Genomic DNA, 22,371 nt, shown 5'->3' with positions numbered 1-22,371 from the left:
ACAACAACTTTGGACCCGGGGTTGCTTTACTGACCCTTCCATTGGTGGTGGTGGTTGTGGTAGTGGAAGTCAGTGAGTGGCTGCGATTTTGTGATATGAGTGCAAGGGGAACACCTAACGTTTACCGCCCAAATGTGATTTGAGACGTCGTCAGAAAATACTAGGTATTGTGAGAGCGAGCGAAGTGAATATTTTCGAGAATTGACGTGGACAAGGTCAACCAATTGCCACCAAAATAGGCTCGTGGTTAATAAGGTCGAAGGAATTCGTTGTAAATTTGGCCTATTGACTTCGTATTTTAAGTATTTTTTAAATAAACATATTTTCATTCGAGGGGAAACGATCTCCATAGCAAAAAAAAATCGACGGAAAGGGGCATGTCTCCCTTAACATCCCTGGACTGTAGGAGGAGAGCGAGGTAGAGGTATAGTGAGAATGCAAGGAAGATACGGAGAGTTGAGAAACATTAAAGGGGTGTGAAGCGGCAGGGAGGGGGCAAAAGTTTTCCCTTTTTCACCTCTTGTCTGGTAGGTAAATTGAAAGTGAAAAATGATAACACACCTGACTTCTTTGTTAGAGCATCAAGAGTAAAACCTTGAACCTGGTTGCCATTTAAAAAACAACCTGTATCGAGAACCCTGGCGGTACACACATGCAGACGATCAGGAGAAAATCTAATTGTTTCTCCGCATGGAGTCAAGACATCTTACATTCCAAGCTGAACACGAACAAGTTAAGGTTCCCCAAGACCATAATTCGATCCCCATTAACGGATTGTGGTAGGCCGCTCGACAAAGTCCGGGGTCGTATTATCTTAAAGTTTTTGCTTCTTGACGAAATATGTTTTTATTTTACGTGACGTTAATGTTTCATGTAAATATTTCCCGCTGTTTGCGTGATGCACTATTGTCATGATTTGTTGTTCCACATTCTTTGGTCACAGTGAGGGGTTGACTTGATAAAGAAAATTATGTAAAAACGGCCGATATAAAATATCTATAAAAGAATATTGGAATATTTGAAGACACTCGACAAGCTTCAAATGTGGATTATAGCTTTTGTTAAGATACTCTCGATAAATACATCTCAAATCTTAAACTTTAGACTGATTAGAATATTACGCCCTTCCTCGATCAAACATATTCTTATTTCTAACATGTCTACGGAGACGTATGCCCCTACTCGAGGAAAACAGGTTCCATGAGCCTAATTACAACAGAAAGGCTAATTCGTTCGATTTTTTTTATATTGCTGATTGACAAAAGTGCATGAATATGATTGAAAATCTAACACTGATTCTAGAAATGGTAACTACTGAACTTCCTTTGCCCAAATTGGGAAGATATATCAATGACTTTGGAATTATTTCTTTACTGGCGGAAGAATTAGGGCTATTTTACTGTTTCAGTTGATAAATTTGATCCCATCATAGTTATCTTCATTAATGGCGATTTATTTTTTAAATGAGCTAGCTACGATAAACCTTTTCTGGTCAAATATGGAATGTCAGATATATATCCTATCCAATGGCAGTAAAAATTCGACCCTCTAATTTCACGTTTATTTTTTAATGATTTTTTTTAGAAGTGTCATTTTAACACACAAGTCTATGGGAAATGTTTTACGCGCGTGACACCAACAGGTGTGTCACTAAACCCAGTCAGTTTGAAATAGCGCCATCATAGCTGGAGAACAAAATTCACAGTTTTTATAAAAAAAATCATTTAATTACACGCTAGTAATCATTTCCCCGAATGTTACAGTCAAACAAACAGAATAGTATCAGACCGATCAATTTTATTTGATTTCGAATGGCATTCACTTATATATAGGCAGGGGGTGATAGCCACCCCCAATAATTTTTTTTTTTTTGGGGGGGGGAGGGACTCCGATTTGCCCTGAAATATTGATAATTAAAAAAAATACAATATGCAATGCAAATATATATTTTTAAAAGCATTGGAAAGCAGTGCATTAAACTTGGCATGCAAAGTAGGCCTACTATCAAACATACAACATGTACAATATTGTCAATTTTTCGACGCGCAAAAGTTTACATAATGATATTGGGAGCGCAGAACGTGCTTCAATTTATATATTTCTTTAAACCTATGCCCCTCTCCATCCGGACCATGATTTGACGCCCCTGCTTTAGAGTTTGCTTAGTTGGTGTGACTGTATTCACAAGCCTCTAACGCATATTGAATTTGAATCATTTAGAAACCTTCATTTAAAACTTGCGTTTGATATAGGAGTTTCGAACTCAATTTTTCTGTAAGGGTCCCTGGACAGGTACTGGGTTAAAAGAGGTCACGCGAGATTCGAATCATTGACCTCGTGATCCATTGTAGCACCCTGCAGGTGTAGTACGAAGCTACTTGACCTTGGAGCTTTGGAATGTGGAGAGATATACAGAGACCCTATGCAATGGGATTCCTGCTCCCAATGAGAGCATGAACTTCACGATGATCAATGATGGGAAAATAATCTAGGTGATCAAATATTGACTCATCTATGTATACACATTCTTTCTGTAAGGGAGATGTGAATAAAATAACGGGAATGCAAAAGAGGGAGAGAGAGAGAGAGAGGGCGGAGAGTGCGTGAGGATAGGTGAGTGAGTGGGTGTGTATGGGGTATGAGGGTGTGAGCGTGTGGTGTGTATGGGGGTGTGAGCGTGTGGGTGTGTATTGGGGTTTGAGGGTGTGGGTGTGTATTGGGTTGTGTGCGTAATGGTGTGTATGGGGGTGTGAGGGTGTGTGTGTATAGAGGTGCCGTGGCCGAGTGGTCTAAGGCGCCTGCATGGCTAGACATGGAAAGTCCGGGGTTCGATTCCCGGCCGCGGCACCTATGCCCGTAAGCATAGCATTTAATCTACAATGCTCTTTTATCTTGCTTTCAAATTAATGGAAATGCTATATGCATTATTGGTAACTAGGTGTGCAATTGTTTAAAAAAAAGTGAAGGGGGATAAGCGGGAGAAAAGAATGAAAATAAAAAGATATGTAACTTGAATGCAGAAACCAAGAATAAACAAAAGAGAGCACTTACTTTAATTATTTTCAGGTTTCATTACAAAGGATGATAACGATCTTTGTTGTGCGTTGCTGCATTTTTTGTCATCCCATTACTCAATATCAAATATCAAACAAAATAATAGTAAAAGAGATCTAATAAACTAATGTACATTCAGGTCACGAACTAATAAATTGTATGGAGGACAACAAAGATATAATTACCGATGAAACAAATCAATGTATGGCAACATTACTAGTAGAAAAATGCTTAAGTCAAAAAAGGTTACTAGTTAAAATAGTTTCGAAGTTAATTACTAGGCAGAGAAACTTAAGAGGGTGTTAAAGGCAAGGCTTCTTGGTAATAGAACTATTCTATTATCAGAAATTGTGCGGAACCACACGTAGTTCAGTTTTGTTTACCGAATAATACGGTTAATGATTTTTAACGCTTGCAAAGTGTGTCGCTATGTATTCAAACGATGCCATTTCATATCGACCAAATAGCACGTTCACCAATAGTACACATTTCATCTCTTCAATACAAATATGGATCTACAAGACAACAGGGACGTTTCATTGATACCAATTTCGCCGTGCTTATGCAAGACGTATTTTAAAGTTTTCGAACATTTTTTAAGAGCATGGACCTATATATGGATATATGGCTATATATATATATATGTATTTATTTATATATATATATACAGTATATTAAATATAAGGGTTTTTTTAAATATATATTTATGTATTTATTGGTATAAAATCAATCTCAAATCAATCAAAATATTTACAAGTGATCCATAATGGAAACAATCATATACATGTACATAATTATACAAAAAAGGGGGGTGGATGTAGCATAATAAAAGAAGCATTACAAAATAAATATTGTTCAGGCATGAAGGACATCAAGACATACAGTAAAAGTTTAAAAAAAAATTACAATTGATTATATATATTTAATGTAACCTAACAAGGCTGCTGGTCTTATATCCATTATTATTTTTTTTTTTTGCAGTCTTCATTCTGATAGCGATGTTGCCATTTTTTTCTATTTCTCGTTTCAGTTTTGCAAAAAGCGTAGCTATTTTTTTCGTTACAAGAGCTAAGGCTCCCAAGTATATCTTTAAAAACATCTCTACAAAATTAATGCGTGGTTAGATAGCATGGATTTGGTTTTGTATTTAAACATTTCATGATGTAAAAATATTCCACAAGTCGTTCGACAAATCAACACATCCTTGTCATTTTTGTTAAACACCATAGTGCAGACAACATTTCTTGTAGTTTCCCTGCTTTAATTAATGACGCAAGTTCTGCATATTGAAAACGATTTTTTGAATTATGGGACCGATAGATGGGCGAGGATGCGTTCATACACTGTAAAAATGCTGTTAAGCAACACTGTTTTAGCCCGTCACTCAATCAACTAATGCTTAAGCTTTTAAACAATTGTTTAAACGTTTTAAAACAACTTGTTTCAAATTTTAAACAATAGTTGTTAGAGTGACAGGCTTAAACAGCGTTGCTTAACATTTTAAACATATAATACAGAATAGTCAATTAGTCATGAGCATTAAATTGATTTCAATTAATACATTTTTCTTCGATGATCATGTTGATGGGATTGGTCTCTTCTTAAAATGTTTTAGCATGCGAATGAATAGCGTATTGTACAGTAAAATGAATGATGTTAGCTATCAATTATGCATCGAACTTTGGTCAATTATGATCAGTATACTGAATTATGATTACGAGAATACATGATTAGCAAATAAAGAATTCATCATTGAGTATATATTTGAATTCGTGTCATGATCATATTTAGAATGTTGGTGCGCTGGATATCTGATAGTTATCGGGTGTAGATCAAAGGTGTGATACAACATGAGAACATGGAAGTGTCGAAGGAGGGGGATGGAGTGGAAAGGAATGAAAGATGGTGGATGCAAGATATCAAAAAAAATTCTGAAATATTAGTGATCGAAATTACAAGATACGCATTTGGCGTGTTTTATGACGAAACGTAAGACGTCTATATACCAATATATTTTATTTGTCCTCACTAGTACAATTCGCTCTATCATGTCTATAGATATGTATACAGAATAGCATTAACAAGATGGTGGATGCACATTGATTCGGAAAGCAACTAAATTTGTCAACCCGAGAGATCGAATATCCAACCATATCCTAATGCGTAGAGCAGTTTCTTTATTTCAAGTTTACATTCTTATGCTTCTTATACACTCTCTGCTTGTTTGTACTATCTCAATCAAGGTTATTCAGAAAGCAAGTGGCAACCCCCCACCCCCCCCCCGAAAAAAAGAAATAGATAACGAATTAATCTCCAACGCTATCGTGCATTATCAGTTACAGTCACCATGGAAATAGTTTTAATAACTAGGTCAGACTCGTTTTAAATAAAATCAATGCCTTCGCGAGCCTCGTTTCTCTCTTTATCGTGATTAAAGAGGCATTATCAAGTTCTTTTTTCAGAACCAATTTGTAAAGAGATTTGGGTGATTTTCATGAAATTCAATGCGGCGACCTTCTACCAAAAATATTTCCATTTTCCAGCCTCGTTGGTGCACGTGCAAAAATTGTTATTTTCCCATTGATCTCCTCCTGATTATCTGCATTGAACGAACAAGAGCAATAGTTTCTGACGCAAAACTCCTCTTTTGTCACCATGTTTTGTGGTAGAACAAAACGCTAGGATAGGTGGGGTATTTATCTTGCCCCGGGATGAAATGGACCTTTGTTTGGTTTAAAGACGCGAAATATGGAAGTAAATATTTAATTTTTGGAGTGGTTATTTTACTTTTGGACGAGACGGGGGGGGTGTCCAACTCTTGATCTGTTGATGGAAACCATTATTAAACACAGTCACACTCCAGCAGGTGTCACGTGACCACCTAGTGTCATCGTGATATTGTACTTTGGTACGTTTTTGTAGACTTTCGAAAGAATATACTTGACAGTGTTAGACGGTTACTCTCTCTGGAATGACAGCATAATGGCACAGTCTGCTGACGAGTAAGCGATTTTTTAAATAATCATTATCATTTTTATTTTCATTTATTTAATTCCCCTTATAAAGATAAAAGGTTCAGATAACACAATTACCAAATTACCTATAATACCAAGGGTTGCCATGCAGTCAAGCTCAACGGCAACTCCTGCAACGTTTTTAATTGATATGTCATAGAAAATGCAACTTTGTTCATTGCTTTGCTTGCCAAATATTTTTACGTACTCTTTTTACTGCATTTTCTTTGTTACTTTGTTCATGTAAAAGTTGCAGAAATCAATGAAAATGAAAAGATTAATTTGATACGATAAGTGGACTTACAGTATGTAACTTGGATTTTGTGATACCCAACGCTGTTTTTTTTTAAAGAATGCCTCAGTTTGATGTCTTAGAATCGAAATATACCATCGACTATAGTCATGTTGTAGTAGCACTGGCGTGTCTTCTAGCTAGATTGCATAATAATGTTCCCATATTATTACAATTTCCTTATATCAGTATTACAAATGTTCATCGAAATTACAATTGTGTATACATACACCATGTGCGTGTGTGTTAAATGTGCGTGTGTGGGAATTTTACGATTCCATCAAAATAACGCTTCTCAAAGCACATGACAGCGCGAAAAATCATTCGCAAGAAAATCATAGAAATTCGTTTGAAAAGAAATATTTCGGCTGAATGCGTTCAAATGAGTAAATGTTCATACTAGATGGAGCCGTGTAAACAGCTAGAAAAAAAAGGGAAGACCATCATGGGGCCCGTTGCATAAAAGTTACAATTATGGTAACTACCATGGTAACATGGTCCAACAGCCAATCAAAAGATATCGTTGGATAGCAAAATTATTATAATAGTATTTTTACGCAATGGAGCTCTGATATTAAAAATGCCTAAACAGGTTAACCCACTAAAAGAAACTACACTGTAATAAGCCTGTTTAAAATTTTAAGCACGTTGTTTAAGCCCGTTACTGTATAAAGCCCAGCGCACACTATGCGATCCGATGCGCGCGATATTTCAATAAATCGTATGTTGCAGTAAATAATTATGAAAGTTCCAAGAAGTAATATTATTTTATTTGAAATTCCGCATAATGTTAGGTATAATAAAATAATAATTTTACTCGCGGCAAGCCAGTAGTCGAGGTAAAGTCCAAATTGGCTTCAAGTCGCAGCCGATGATGACGTCATTACGATTTGGACTTGAATTTACTTTATTCCTACAGGGTGGCTCGAACTAGACTGAATCTTGATTTCAGTGGTCTTTCCACTATTCTGAACTATGATGGCTAAGATTTTATTGGTTTAAATGTCCATATCAAATGTTATCACAATTTCTTTGAAACTCTGATTGTAACCAATCGCATAGTGTGCACCGGGCTATATGTTAAGACTATATTTTCATATCGTTTTTTTTTTCAAACAGCGGATTTTAAAAATTTAGAAAATTTATTTGAAGTTTCAAACAATTTGTTTAAAGTAGGAACAATAGTTGTTAGAGTGACGGCCTTAAACCATTTTTAACAGCGTGTTTACAGTGTAAAAATAGATTTAGCGTATAATTACCGAATACCACCAACTTCAAGTTTAAAATGGGATGCATGGGGTGGGAAGGAGATCCAGTTTCCTCATGTACGTCCCACATTTTTGTTTAAATATATTTTCTTTTAAAAATTTGCCTGTAGTGTAAGGGAATTAGGAAATGATTTAGTAATTTGGTATATATAAGTTATTTGTTTTCTATTTTACTCGTACTTTGATGCGTATAAAGTTCTTTACCAGTTTATGATTGTATGACCGATGTGCTTGTAATTTTTTTTTGCATGTTTGCCTGCTTTCTTTTAGTAATAAAACTTACATATTCATATATTATTTCATATCTCACCTGCAGTTTACCTGGTGGGAATATTTTCAAGCAAGCATGGGTCACCATAACATCGTTTTTCGGCAGCTTTCTTTCAAGCGGTGAGTCGAAATTAAAGAATATCAAACATACATTATGTGGGACTATATGTTTTTATATATACATTTTGAATGAAGCTATGCCTTATGGTATGGTATTTTGTTCTGGGGGTCTGCGTCGGTATAGAGAGGGTTGAATCTCGAATAATTTGTTGGACAAAAGGACTTTTTAAAACAACATGTTTTCTTCATAATAAGAGTTTACGATATAAATGTAAATAGCAAAGTTCACTACTATTTGTTTATTGGACACGAGACTAAACAAATGCAGGTGCTCCAAATAGAAAAAGGGTAAAGGCTGAATGCGAAAATCCACTCCAGTGTAAGGGGTCCGTATTAAAGCACCCCTCCCCCCAAAAAAAGAAAAGAAAAACACTGCAAACAATACTGTGTCATATTCTATTCTGTCAACTTATCCTGGTAGTCCTATTTAGAAAAAATATTATCATATATAGTTTTATTTTCATACAAGTTCTTGTCAAATATATATATATATATGTCAGAAATTTTATATATAAAAATGTTGTTTGTGGGAACGATAAGGCTTTTACCCATTGGGATGAAATATGTATGATAAATCACTTTCGGTGTCATTTTCCTGTATTCATATCAGTTAACCAAAAATCTTTTCCATTGTCATGATTGTGTATAATCCAACAGCTCTTTGTAAATTATGCATAATAATTTCTATTACCCGGTCTTATCGAACATAATATATAGCGTTGTACCATCATTAGTGCAGAATAACGCAATATTATCTCTATTGTTGATGCTCTTTCAATTGTCTTATCTGAGTATGCCATCGCTTTAAAGACGATGCATATCTCCGAGAATAAACACATTAACAAGGCCTGTGGTATATACATGCTATACAAACTCCCTCCCGGTCGATAGTATTGTATATTACCCTGCTTGGGCAGTTTGGCCATTTACTATCTACCTCTGTCACATATCTTTGCCAGCGACTCAGTTATGAGCTGTCATTTTGTTGTAATATGGATACCATAATTAACAATCATGGTAAGACTATTTTTTTCCACTCATCATGTTCATCGGTGTTTATTCTGTAATCCATACGTGATCAATAACGGATTAATATGTTATCGTGTAGTAAAGACCTGGCGTGGGTGGGTTTTCTAAAGTTGTACAAGCTTTTTCTGAAAATAATGAGGTCTTTTGATTGCCTTTTATTCTTGCTCCATTTTATGACAGGTGAAAACTGATCATCCAAGTCGTATCAATATTAGTGCATTTGCGTATTCATTGTCCTGGTTGTGATTTTGTCTCAAAAGAATAAATTTGTTTTGGTTTTAGATCATTGTGATCGCTGGATTCACCCATACGTGAGATGTCCATGGTCATGATTTTGAATGCGTTTTGAGGTTTTCAGCTTTTGCCGACAAATGCCATCATCATTGTGATATTAGTAGGTCTAAAAAGAACAAATGGGCCATAGAGGTCTTTTATTTTCACTCTATTTTTACTCAGTCGCTATGCATGTATAGTTTCACTATTGATCTCCAATACCGATTCGAACGATTTAATTGATAGATATTTCAAAAATAGTTTTTGATTGAAAAGTGGTGAAGGTCGAGTTTATCCCAATGGAATGCCGAAGCAGCAAAATGGCAATATAGAATATTTTTGCAAAATAATTACTGAATTCTATTCGTTGGGCCAATGACCTCCAATAGTTTCTCTACCAAGAAAATGAAATGGAAGGAGAGAGAAAAGAGAAGTTAAAAGGTTGAAATATTGTATTTCAACCTGCATATTATATCAAAACATATCACAAAAACATATTTTGTATAAAAAAAAGGTCGAAATATTTGGCTGCCTCAATTTGTTTTTGGCTCATTACACCACCGGTCAAAATTGTGATATTTTCCTTCACTTTGGTGATTTACTGATTATTGAAAAGAATCTTTAGAAATTCTGTGTAGAATTTAGCGTTTGTTCTTCCGATATCATAGTCAATCCCGATTTCATCCTTTTTGATTTCTAGAGTGCAAAAGCTGTCAAGCAAATAAAGATTAACTTTGACCCTGCAGATATTCCAGATGGCTTTGTGCATTTACAGGAATAAATTTGTAAATTGAAATTGCCCCAAGTGGTCTAATCATCCATGATATCCAAAAAGAAATGTTTGCTGTTCACTCTTGATGTAGATACCAGACAATTTGGGAATTTTCAATAATCATGACAATAGAATAAATTTTCACAGGGCGTAGTCGTTTATGGGTGATTACTTCTTTTCTATTCCTTTTTTTGGGGGGGGTAATCTTTGGGGTTATTCCTTATATGGATTTATTAATATCTCAATACAATATGATGTAATTTACATTCTCTGCGAAACCATTCTATGTGTAATAAAGAGTTAATTCATGTTTTTCAGGAGTAGGATTTTAGCTCTTTAAAGGGCAGGAAATACAAAGTTTATTTGAATGAAAGAGAAAACCCAAACAAGCATAGCAATTATCATGATAATAATTCCATCAAAATCAGATGCAAAGATAAGAAATTGTGAAATTCAAAAGTTTCACTTGATTTCACAAAAGAGCTAATATGCACATTTTTTGTATAGAAACATGGAAAATGATGGAGCCGATGACGTCACTTACTCACTATTTCTTTTGTATTTGATATAAAATATTTAGATTTTCTCTCTCATTAAAATGTTTAACAAAGTTTGAATCTACCCTGCACGTTTGGCATAGTCTTTATCAAAACTTTTTTTTTTAATTTTACATACGATTTAATGAATATTTTAGCGTTAGGCTAGTTGACTTTTCTATGTCTATTTAAATCCACTTTTGTTGGGATTGGTTTGAGATTTAAATCATTTTCCTTTGTAACTAATGTGTATTTTTCGGCTTTGCTTCAGAAAAATAGCTGAATCCAGCTTAAAAAGGATTGTTTTCTCTTCACCAATGAATGGTAAACATTTGTTTATACTGTAGATGATTGAAATCATTTCCAAACTGAAGATGAATGAAAATGTAAAAGGGTGCTGTAACGTGTTCGATTAAAGAACTCTCAAGAAAAAATAGGTTACCGAAAATAGGGTGAAATCTGAATGAGTATGGAGCATTGAAAACTGAAGGCGAGGTATATAAATGTATTTACGATATAGATAAAATAGTGTTTGCGAAAGTAGCGTGTTTTCACTCCACATGACCTGTGCAAAGTTCAAGTCCTATTCTGTAAGGGCCTATACACTCGAAAACACAAAACTTTATAATATTTGGAATGTGGATATGGATATAAAAAAGTGTATCATGGAAATCTGAACTATACACGAATCATTGTCATATTTATCACGATAATTTTTTCTATGATTTTTCAAGATAAACATTGAAAGTTGGTGTAATATGTACTCACTCAACATTTTGATCAATTTACTCAATTAATCAATAAAAAGATATCAATGAATTCGTCGTTTTAATCAGTTTATCAATCACTATCCTAATCTGTGAATACCTTCATTTATAGCATATTTCAATCAATCATTTTATCAAATCAATTCATTCATCAGCCAATCAGTAAATCAAGCAACTTGTCAACATCAATCAATCAGTTAACTAATCAACCAACCTAGAAATAAACCTATCAATCAATAAATCAATTTTCACAACAACAAGTCAAGCTATCCCAGACAATCAATTTAGCAATTATTGAATCCATCAATTCACGACATCCATCCATCAATCAGTATAATGTGCTCATTCTGCATTCATAAATCAATCAATCAGTCAATCAATAATAAATCAATAATTCAATCAATCAATCAATCACGATCAATTAATCAATCAATCAATTGTGGGAGGTGCCGTGGCCGAGTGGTCTAAGGCGCCTGGCTATACATGGAAAGTCCGGGGTTCGATCCCCGGCTGCGGCACCTATGTCCGTGAGCAAGGCATTTAATCTACAATGCTCTTTTATCCTGCTTTCAAATAAATGGAAATGCTATATGAATTATTGGTAACTAGGTGTGCACTTGTTTAAAAAAAAAATCAATTAGATAGTGAATCGATCAGTTAACAACTCATCCATGTAATATGGTTATCCATAATGATTAATTATGTCAATTGCAACCAGTGCAAGCCACAAAATGAGCTTTCTGATAAATATGTATCAATTCTTTATCCGTTAGATGATGATGAAATTGACGAGACGACAGGTCTTACCAGGCAGCAGAAAACACTAATTAAGAAGTCATGGTCGTACGTCCAAGAAGACAAACTCAGGATCGGGGTGCTTATCTTCATCAAGTAAGTATCATCGGTTCTTTCAACCGATTGGATAATTGCCAATAGGGAGTTTGCGCTTCTACGCAGACCGATTCAAGAACACAGTAGATGTATTGTCAAGTGACAAAGTAACATAAGCTAAGAAGTCTTTGTCACTAATTAATGAAATGGTAAGACATTTTCCCCCAAAGTTTCAGAACTGACAAGAAATTGCAAATGCGGTATGTCCTTTGTCTCGAATTAAGGACTAAACTGCCGTTTGATGCATCAATTTGTGACAAAGACTTCTATGTTGTTCTTTGTCATGAAAAGAAAATTTGGAAACATTTATTCTGTTCTTGAATCACCCTTACGTCGCTGAGTGAATATTCCCAAATCGCTATTTTTCAGCAATGCCTTGTGCTTGCAGGATATTAATTTCGACTGAATGGTGTATAAGTATATATTCAATCAATATAGATCAATCGATAGACTATGAATTAACTAAAATACTTTCATGGTTTTCATGGTCAGATCGGTATGCAGGGTGACCAGACGTCCCGTATTTCCCGGGATTGTCCCGTATTTTGCTTCTTTGTCCCGGCGTCCCGACAAACCCTTCCCGGGACGCCTATTTGTCCCGTATTTCAGAATATTGAACAAAATGTATTTAAAAGTGACGAATTTTCATCAAAATAACCAACACTGCAACAGATGACGAAGCAGAGACAATAAAATCTATAGATCTAAATAAACTTTTGCAAGTTCTGCGGTGATTTTCTTGCTAACCCAATACATCGCAAACGAAACGGCCTCCTGCCATTGTGTGGCAGGCTACTAGCTAGGCATGTAGGATCTGAGCAGATTCTCTCCACCAAACATGCCAAAATAATCACAAAATCGGCGGGAAATTTGCATGATTATATTATGGGTTCTCAGATTACTGATTTGGAGATGTAATCTCGGAGGAACAAGTTATTGAGTTTTCATAACTAGATCTAGTTGTTTCAGCTTTCGTTTTGAGTCTTGTGTATGATGCCGCTATGTTTCATCTAATTTTAAGTAAAAAAAATCACTTTGAAATTCTACTCATTTCTAAAGATTTTTTTTTATTTTAAAAATATATTTGAAAAACACCAAATATTCGGATTTTTGCTAGATGATTGGATTTTTTTACTTGATGATTGAACTTTTTTCCTCACCTTTCTTTCTTTTCTATCCTTTCTTTTCTATCCTTCTTTCTTCGTCCTTCCTGCTTGCCCCTTTTTGTTCCATCAATCTTTATTTCATATTTGTCTTTCCTGATCCTTTCTCTCTCTCTGTTCATTTTTCTATCTATCCTCCTTTTTCTTACCCGTATTCTTTATGAAATTTCCCTTTTTTATATTCTTTGTTTCTTTTTTTCTCCCCCTCCCTTCCGCTCCTTTTTCTTTTAATTCTTTCTCTTCCTCCCAGTGGCGTAAGTACGAGGGGCATGGGGGGGGGGCATTTTTTTTCATAACTTTATGAAACATTATTTGCTCACAGGGCCTATGACTTTATTGTTCCTGGTGCTCGCATAGACCGTTTAAAGAGATAAATAATCCTGATGTACTAAAACCTCCTGTTTTCAAATCAATACTGTACACCAAATACATTACCTCGCAATTCGAGTCATAATTGTTTTCATGTAGTGACATTTGCTCTTTTTTATGACTACTTAATTGCCCTATTTAAGGTCTAATATAAAACATTTCCTGTCCGTGCTAACGTTCGCATTAGTTGATTGGTGAGATGTCTACTCTTCAATGAATTCCTAAAATCAGTCCTTAAAATGTCTAGTTTTCTGATCTCAATATCAAAAATTTTCAGCTCGCGCTTCGCGCTCGCATCATTTGGTTAATGAAATACGTACAGTCTTAGTGAATTCCTGCAAACAAACAAGACTTAGAATGCCCCTCTTTAGGTTTGAATTTCCGAAATTTTCAGCTCACGCTTCGCATTGTTTGTTTAGCGAGGCAGGTACATATCATGATTACAAAAAAATGCTTATAATGTCCCTTTTTAGGTCTGAATATCAAAAATTTTCAGCTCGCGCTTCGCGCTCGCATTATTTAATCAGTGAGATACATATCCGTACATATCCGTTTAATAGCACTGCATGTCCTTAAAATGTTTCTATTAGGTCAGTATACCTAAAAACTGAGCGCGCTTCGCGCGCTCCCTAAGTGACTCGAATTTTTTGCTGGTGCCCCCCCCCCATGCCGTGGCCCACGGTACGCCACTGCTTCTTCCATTATGTTTTCATTCCCTCCTCACCCCAATTCTTCCTCCCTCTCTTTCCTCCTTTCTTTCATTCTTCATTTTACTATTCTAATGCTTTCCCTTATTCTTTCTCTCCCTCCCTCCCTTAATTCCTTCCTTCCTTTCCTCCTCCTTTACTGCTTTCCTTCTTTCTTTGTTTGCTTCTTTCTTTCAAAGAATGAAGGAAGCATTTTTCTTTCCTTCATTCTTCTATTCCTCCTTTTTCTTACTCTTTTTCTTTCTCTCCTTTATGTTATCTTTCACATATTGTATTCTTCTTCCATTCCTTTCTCTTTCTTCCTGTATTCAATTCAAAGAATGACGGAAACATTTTCTCTCTTTTATTCTTTCTTTCATCCTTTTATTCTAACTTTCTTTTTTTCCCCCTTCATTTTCCCTTAATTTTTTCTTTCTTTCTTCTCAATTCATCTCTTTTCTTTCGTCTTTTCTTTCTCTCCTTCATTCTTTCGTTCACCCTCCCTTCCAGTTCTTTATAATTTTTCACAGGTGTAACACGTGTAGCCTTCTTATTTGATCTTTTTGTCGATTGTCCCGTATTTCAATTTGTGAAATCTGGTCACCCTGGTCAGATCGGTATGCATGGTGCTATCTTTCATATTTTAATTTGAAAATTATGGTTTCCCATGCCACAGTTGCAATCAGCTTCAGAAAAAATGTATTGAGCTGCACTCAACCCGGGTGAAGTACTTTTGTTATGGGTATGCATGGAACCAATATCCAGTCCATTCGAAATGCATAATAAATCAAATAATTTATTTTAACAAGTTTTAAACACAGGATTAAATAGCAATGTTACACTGAACATAACGGGCTGGACCCCAAAGCGGCAGTAATCTGCATCAGCATCATTGTATTTTATTGAAAATGTCGTTTTAAATTCAATTTACTTCCGTTTTCTTCATTTTCGACATCAGAATATAAAATGATGTCTAGACAAGATGATCTAGGCCTACATATACTAGTATCGTTTCTATGTTTCGAAATTTCCATTGTAGTCTTGTATGCAAATTACTTATTTTATATCTTAGATGTCTTATTCCTATTCGTCCTTAAATAGGAATAGGAATATTGTAACATGATATCAAAATTATAAAGCTTTTGAATCACCGTCAATAATAGATCATCTTGAATAAACAAAATCGACGAATAACCACAGATCACTCGATTTTTTCAGCTCTGATTGCGGGTCCCAAACTAAGAGTGAGTTGACCTTTATCAGGTCAATCTGTAATGAACAATAATCATGATGATCAGAATTATCATCACGAAATTGGGTTGGATCCTTGCCATGATTGTAATGAGTTATTACTGTACTACAAACTGATGCGTGTTTAATTTTCTATGCATAGGTATTATTATAAATCCATGTCCACATGTTGACAAGCACTGGCCCCAGTCCACTAGGTCAGCTTTGAAATGCATATATTCGTCAGATATGCCCGCAGTTTTCCCGTGGTACTTCTGATTACAATCAATATCACGAATCATTCTGTATTTCAGTCATTACCTTTTATTGGCACAACACCCGAGGGAATTTAAATGACAGCGATGACAATGGACTTGTTTTAAAGGGCGATCCACCCGACACCATTCACAATCCTTCGACGTTGTCAGGTCAGGTCGTCAGCAATATACGATCCCCGAAGATTTTTTTTCAATTACAACACATTTTTCCGAGAATTTACGAGTTCGATTTGGTGATGTGTAACAAAGTTTCAACCATCGTCAATTGGGATGGGTATACTATATCTATGAATGAATAAATATGAATATCAATAGCGCTCAAGTAGTGTAACAGATAATGTGATGTTGGCTCCGTTAGCTTGGAAGTAGGGTTCATCAAAGCTTTTCTTCCATTTTATCATGTTTATCAGACATTTGTCACCTTTTATGTCTCATTAAAATGGCACCATATCAGAGGAAAAGACCCTGAATCAGGGGAATGGAAAACCCCGGCGTTGTATAGAGTTAATAATGATGATCCATTTGGTTTCTATACAAGAAAACATTCATTTTAATTGGCGGTTGAAGTCCGAATGGTCATGATGGCAAATGTCATTTATAAGGTTTTATTTCACAGAACCAGACGAGACCAGGGCCCCGTCTTACAAAGAGTGATACCTCAACCTCAACTATATGAAATCTAGAATTGTCATAACTTTTCCCACAGGAAAGTTGCATACTTTGCTTTTGTTAACAAAGAGGGACACAGCAAATTGTCAAGACAACAGTATACATCTAGATTTTTTTTCTTGAACAAACATGCATTTTAGATGTTGAGGTTGCTGGCTTTCCGTAGTTGTGGTTGAACTGATTGATTGCGATTCTTTGTAAGATGGGGTCCTGTACGACAATACACAAGACGGTGATATGTACTGTTACCACAAGACACTCTAAATGACGTCCTGACTGTGCACGTGTCTGCCTCCTCCAAGGAAGCATTTCAAGAAAGGACTTCTCTGACGTTTTATCCAACTAAGTATAATTCATCTTATATTAACCATGGTAACAGTGCTTCTCAGCCAATCAAAATCAAGAAAAGTTTGTCGGATCAGACAACTTAATTGTCCGACAAACTGTTTATGAAACACTCCTCTGGTTCGGCTCATTAATGCACTCACCCTAATTAAGACCATCTTTCAAACGATCGATCGATCATCATTGATTAGAAATATGATTATGATATCACCTTGTGGTTACTGTCTCCTTTTATTATAAGATTATTCAAAGCCTACCCGTCATCCCAACAACTGTTTGACAAACTCAAAGACTTCACAGACATGGAGGAGCTGGCGCGGAACAAGAAGATGAAAGCACACGCGACCAGGGTGATGGCAGCATTTACGTCCATTGTAGAGTACATTGATCAACCTGACATCCTAGATGAACTGCTACGAAATACCTCTATCACACACTACAAACTGAGAATGCCTCCTCATTATTTTGAGGTAAGTTATGATCGACATGCGGAGGAACAGAAGAATAGTGATATTGTGAATTCAATGGAGTACAGATAGGGCCATCGGGAGCGGCAATTCACCCCCCCCCCCTTCGAGAAAAATAAATATATAAATATATGAAAGGGAAATGGTAAAATATGAAATGATTTTCTTGATAGTACAGTGTAAAAAATGGTCTTTGCCATTGCTATGATATTGGTCATTGTTGTTGTTGTGATGTTGCCATTGGTGCGATTACTAGAAAGGAAGTTTCAGAGCAAACCATTGTGTGTTGTATTAGGCAGCATTCACATCCATCATGCACGACGATTCAAGAACATAGAAAATCTATTGTCAAACGCCCTTCATGACAAAGTACAACCAATAAGTCTTTGTCGAAAATTGAGGAATCAGAACTGCAGTTTCGTCCTGGGGGTCGTTTCATAAAACTGATCGTAAGTTAAGAGCGACTGGTGATCCTTTCTTACGCGCTTAACCATCGCCAATGAATATATCATTTACCACAAGAAAGGATCACCAGTCGTTGTTAAAGTCGCTCTTAACTTACGAACAGTTTTATGAAACACCCACCTGGGGAGCGTTTCATGAAAGGACTTGTCGGACGTTTTATCCGACAAGTCCCATTTTATCCGACAGTTACCATAGGAACAGTGCCTCTCAGCCAATCAAAATCATGGAAAGATGTCAGATCTGACAACTTGTCGGACAAAAATGTTAATGAAACGCTCCCCAGGACTCTGGACAAAGATAAATTTGCAAATTTTCGTCAGCTCCGAAATTAAGGACGAAACTGCTATTTGGGGTTCACCGATTGCCGACAAAGACCTCCCATCTGTTCGTTGTCATTTGACGCGGCATTTTCAACTTTACTGTGTTCTCAAATCCGTCCCTGTTGCATTCTTGGTTGCCATTGTTGTGAGAACTATGCAGAATTAGGTTGGATGTCAAGCCATTATGTTTGTTATATTGTAGCATCCCTCACATCATTTCGTCCGAACGCTTGGCCTTGACGCTGGGTAATGTTGTTGCTGTTGCTGCGTTGTTTGTAGTGTTGATGGTTGCCTTAGCAATTTGATCGAAAATTCTCTCTCTTCTCCCAATCTCTCCATCCCCTTCCCTTGCAGGACCTTGGAGGAGTAATAATCGAGGCCCTAAGTGAAAGTCTGGGAGATAAGTTCACACAGAAGACGAAAGAGGCATGGCTCGTTTATTACTCATACATGTGTAAAGTAATGCTGGAAGAAATGGAATTGTTGGAACCATCACATGACGACGACTAGTCCCGATATAAAATAAAACGAACTTTATCTATGACTATATAGTGACCGCATATGGATTTGTACATAACTCGTATCAATTTTTCACTTGTGATATATTCTGAGAGTAAAGGATGATTTTTACAATATGAAGTGGTTTGTATAATTATTTACTATAAATACATCATATGGCTGTATATTAAATATCTATATATTGGACGCTTTTCTTTTCGAAAAAAAGGTTCATATCTCAAACGGTAAAGTCAATTTTCATTATGATGATATCGTAGCCAAGCCGAAACTCTCTTAGTTGGAGCAGGTTCTTTTTTCCACTGAAATGTATTGTATTTTGCTTTTCTGGTAAAAAAAATGTCAGTGGAAAGAGCTGTAGAGATGGGACTATAAGTGACATCTATGCTGCCCTACTTTGGCAAAAGGAAGCAAGTGACACGTTAGTCAAATTTGAGTTATTGTTGTTCCTGAAACACCCTTTGTATGTTGCAAAATTTGGGGAAGAAATGATTGTTCTGTGGAAAGATATTGAAGAAAATATGCTGTTAAATTGCATTGATGCCTATATAAATGGCGAACACTTATTACAATAAATGATATTTTTATAACTTGCTTCCTTTTTCCAAAGTACGACAATATGGTGGTCCCGATAAAACAATTGATTGCAGGCGTAATATTTTTTAATAGTTTAAATTACAAAATATCTTCTGAAAGTAGTAAATGCTAATATGATAAAAAAAATCTAGGTATATAAAAGTGAGAATACATTTCACTTCAGTTTGCTGAAAAATATGAAAAAGATATCATTTTTATTATCTCATTCTCCTCAAGAAAATTCTTTTTATTATCATCGTAGTATCATTTATTGAATTAAAGTTACATTTTTTGCTATTCTTTAAACATTCTTTGGATGTACTCAAAGGTAATGTAATGCTTTCTATCTGCGGTTCTGTATGAGTGGGTTTTTATGAAACATTTTGTATCACGATGCTAGTACATGTTATTGATGCGAGAGTAATTGCCCCGGATGAGAAGTCAAACCTGCTATTCTTCAAGACTAGATGGATACATGCATCCACGTGATGCTCACTTCTCTTCTGGTGACCGCACATAATGATGCATGGATTGGTTGGTGACCATACGTCTCTTTTTCCAGGGCTTGTCAGAATGCACGCATCCACATGCCGGTCATCCGTCTCCTTTCAAGACCGCGTAGCTGAGCGGCCAATTACCCCGTGAACTAATTGATATGGAGTGGTTTGGCGAAGATGAACGATTCCTTTTTAAATGTTATGACGCGGGAACATACGGGGAAGAACTTAAAATCAAGATCGAGGCCTCCCGAGGACACCACCTAATGACATTCATTCTGTCCAGACATTCCTCACGTCATACATCAATAGTTGTTAGCACGGCGAGTTCGTCCTGATCGTTAAGAGATGCAAATTAATCTCGGGGCAAATCTATAGACATAATTATCGTCATGGTAATTAAATGTCTATTCAAATCTGGAGCTTAAAAAGTGGATCCACTGTTAAAACGACTATAATCAACAATTAACATGGTTTGAAGGGTAAAGCGTATCTCTCGTCATTGTGTTTTAGTATTGATAGCCATGGCGGTCCTGCTCCACCCGGTTGCCTCACCTAAAGGGTGACGATGGCCAACTTATTTCTGCAGCCAACTTTGACGGAAAATCGCCTTTCTACAAATTTGCATGATAATGTACTACATTTAGGAACCAGGATGACAGCTATTAAAATCTATATTAGAGAACGGAATGAATTTCAGTCTCATCTTTCTCTACTTCGAATATCACGATGACGTCATAAGATGGTTTCATACCCCGAATGCCTGTCGCATCGCAGTATTCTCATTCTGGACTTTCTTTATTATCCGTAGCGCGATTCTTGGAACATAATCATTTTAGGCATCCCGGTAGCCAAAATCAGTATATTATATATTTTCCCGATATCCGAGAAAAATAAGAGGAGGTCAGAAAGCAGTATCACCTATAGCCACGTACGTGGTTTGACGTTTATGTGATTCGTGCAACGACGAACATATAGCCCGGAATACCTAGAACTAGACTAACTAGAAGTCGCCCCAAGGGCGCTTACAAACATGAAGTTAATGAATCTATTCCTGAAGAAAGCCTGTCAAACTATTTGCATGATGTACACCTGCAGAAGTACTTTCCCACGTCGAACTATGTCATCATTCCATGGCTGTTACTATGTTGGTATCATTTCCAGGCAATAGTCCTCGTTATATCCCTGGCCCCGGGCAATAATATAGTCAGCGCACTCTAAATATAGCGTTATGAATATATTTTGATTGCTCTGAAGATGATTATAAAGTGTTGCAGATGTCATGTTGTGATCAAACTACTTTCACAAGGACACCTTCCTTCATCACAGGAAAAAGTTATGAAGCATTACTTAATCAACTCGGGAGCATTGAGATGTCTTTCACGACTTCCAACTCTGGCAAAATAATACATTGGATGGAAATGTTGAAACAATTATTCTGGTGCCCCCCAACAAAAAATAGGCTACATGGTTACTACCAATCGTTAGAAGAGCATTGCTCTCGCAAGCAGGCCCTGCAATATGAGTATATAAAACATCATCAGGTTTCTCTAATCATATACTTACAAGCACTCACGTTATTTTTCTTTTTAGCAATTAGGTTGCTGTATAAACTTTACTAGCCGACTAAGATCATTATACTCGGATAAGTATGTAACTATGTTCTCTATGAGATTAATCCAAGAATATTTCTTTCAAGATATTGATAGCACGTGTTTGTAAACCGGGCAGTTATTGTTCAGGTGAAAGGATGTATTTATTAGTTACAAAATAATTTTGATAATTCTTCATTGTATACTCAAGATACGTTCCAAGAAAGCCTCTCGCTTTTTCAAAGTTTCGGTCGCTACCATCAGAATTTCAAATATTACCATAAATACTTATTTGATATTGCGTGTTGTGTTTTTTTTTAAGTTCTTTGTGTTCTCTTTGTTTATGTCTTCAATTGTCACCTTATTAATTATTATCATTATTATTTTGTTATTATTATTATTATCATTATCATCATCATTATTATTATTATCAAGCAAGGCAAATTGTTCTTTTCGATTACCTTTTCTGTGTGTATTGTGTATATTTCTTTCAATTGTGACTTGTATTATGAAGTGAGTAATTGTATAAAATATATGAAGTATAGATTTTACAAACATCGTTACGTTGTTAATTTTATGATCGATTGTGATACATGTATATGACTGTTTTCAGGCATCAGACAAACACGGAAAGTGTTGTACCATTTTTAAATTAACATAATAGAAGTGTCGTATCCAGATCGTATATTTCGCGGTTCGAGTACGAAATCGAAGGTTGTATCTTTCTGACTGGTAGAATAAAGATAAAAATGACTTATAATAAATTATGAAATATCAACGAAACAACAAGAACAAAATAAAACAAAATAATCAACCCAAACACACATACACACAAGGTGACAAACGTACGTAGCATGATGCGGATATAGAATGTTATTTTTACATTATTACATAATAAAGTTTACAATATCT

General features: G+C 35.8%; 1 protein-coding gene across 2 annotated transcripts; it reads left to right on the top strand.

Annotated features, from left to right (window-relative positions):
- The first annotated feature begins 5,944 nt into the window (after positions 1 to 5,944).
- LOC121422725 (cytoglobin-1-like) lies at positions 5,945 to 19,265 on the top strand. 2 transcript variants are annotated; one of them, XM_041617899.1, is made up of 5 exons: positions 5,945 to 6,056; positions 7,945 to 8,018; positions 12,169 to 12,286; positions 17,268 to 17,496; positions 18,633 to 19,265. In XM_041617899.1, exons 1-5 carry the CDS (start codon positions 6,037 to 6,039, stop codon positions 18,786 to 18,788), a joined length of 597 nt encoding a protein of 198 aa, XP_041473833.1. In that variant the 5' UTR covers positions 5,945 to 6,036; the 3' UTR covers positions 18,789 to 19,265. The 2 variants fall into 2 exon arrangements, with proteins under 2 accessions (XP_041473833.1, XP_041473834.1); XM_041617900.1 differs by lacking the exons at positions 5,945 to 6,056; positions 7,945 to 8,018 and adding an exon at positions 8,866 to 9,035.
- The last annotated feature ends 3,106 nt before the right edge of the window (positions 19,266 to 22,371 follow it).

Source organism: Lytechinus variegatus, chromosome 10 (assembly GCF_018143015.1).
Source record: "Lytechinus variegatus isolate NC3 chromosome 10, Lvar_3.0, whole genome shotgun sequence".
NCBI classification, from domain to species: domain Eukaryota; kingdom Metazoa; phylum Echinodermata; class Echinoidea; order Temnopleuroida; family Toxopneustidae; genus Lytechinus; species Lytechinus variegatus.
This window is presented reverse-complemented; position numbering and strand designations above follow the sequence as displayed.

What these genes read in the sequence shown, in the direction of transcription:
- LOC121422725 (XM_041617899.1), top strand. Translation starts at nt 6,037, where the DNA reads ATGGCACAGTCTGCTGACGA. An exon ending in CGGCAGCTTTCTTTCAAGCG is followed by an intron (nt 8,019 to 12,168) that starts GTGAGTCGAAAT and finishes TTTATCCGTTAG; the next exon opens with ATGATGATGAAATTGACGAG. An exon ending in TGCCTCCTCATTATTTTGAG is followed by an intron (nt 17,497 to 18,632) that starts GTAAGTTATGAT and finishes CTTCCCTTGCAG; the next exon opens with GACCTTGGAGGAGTAATAAT.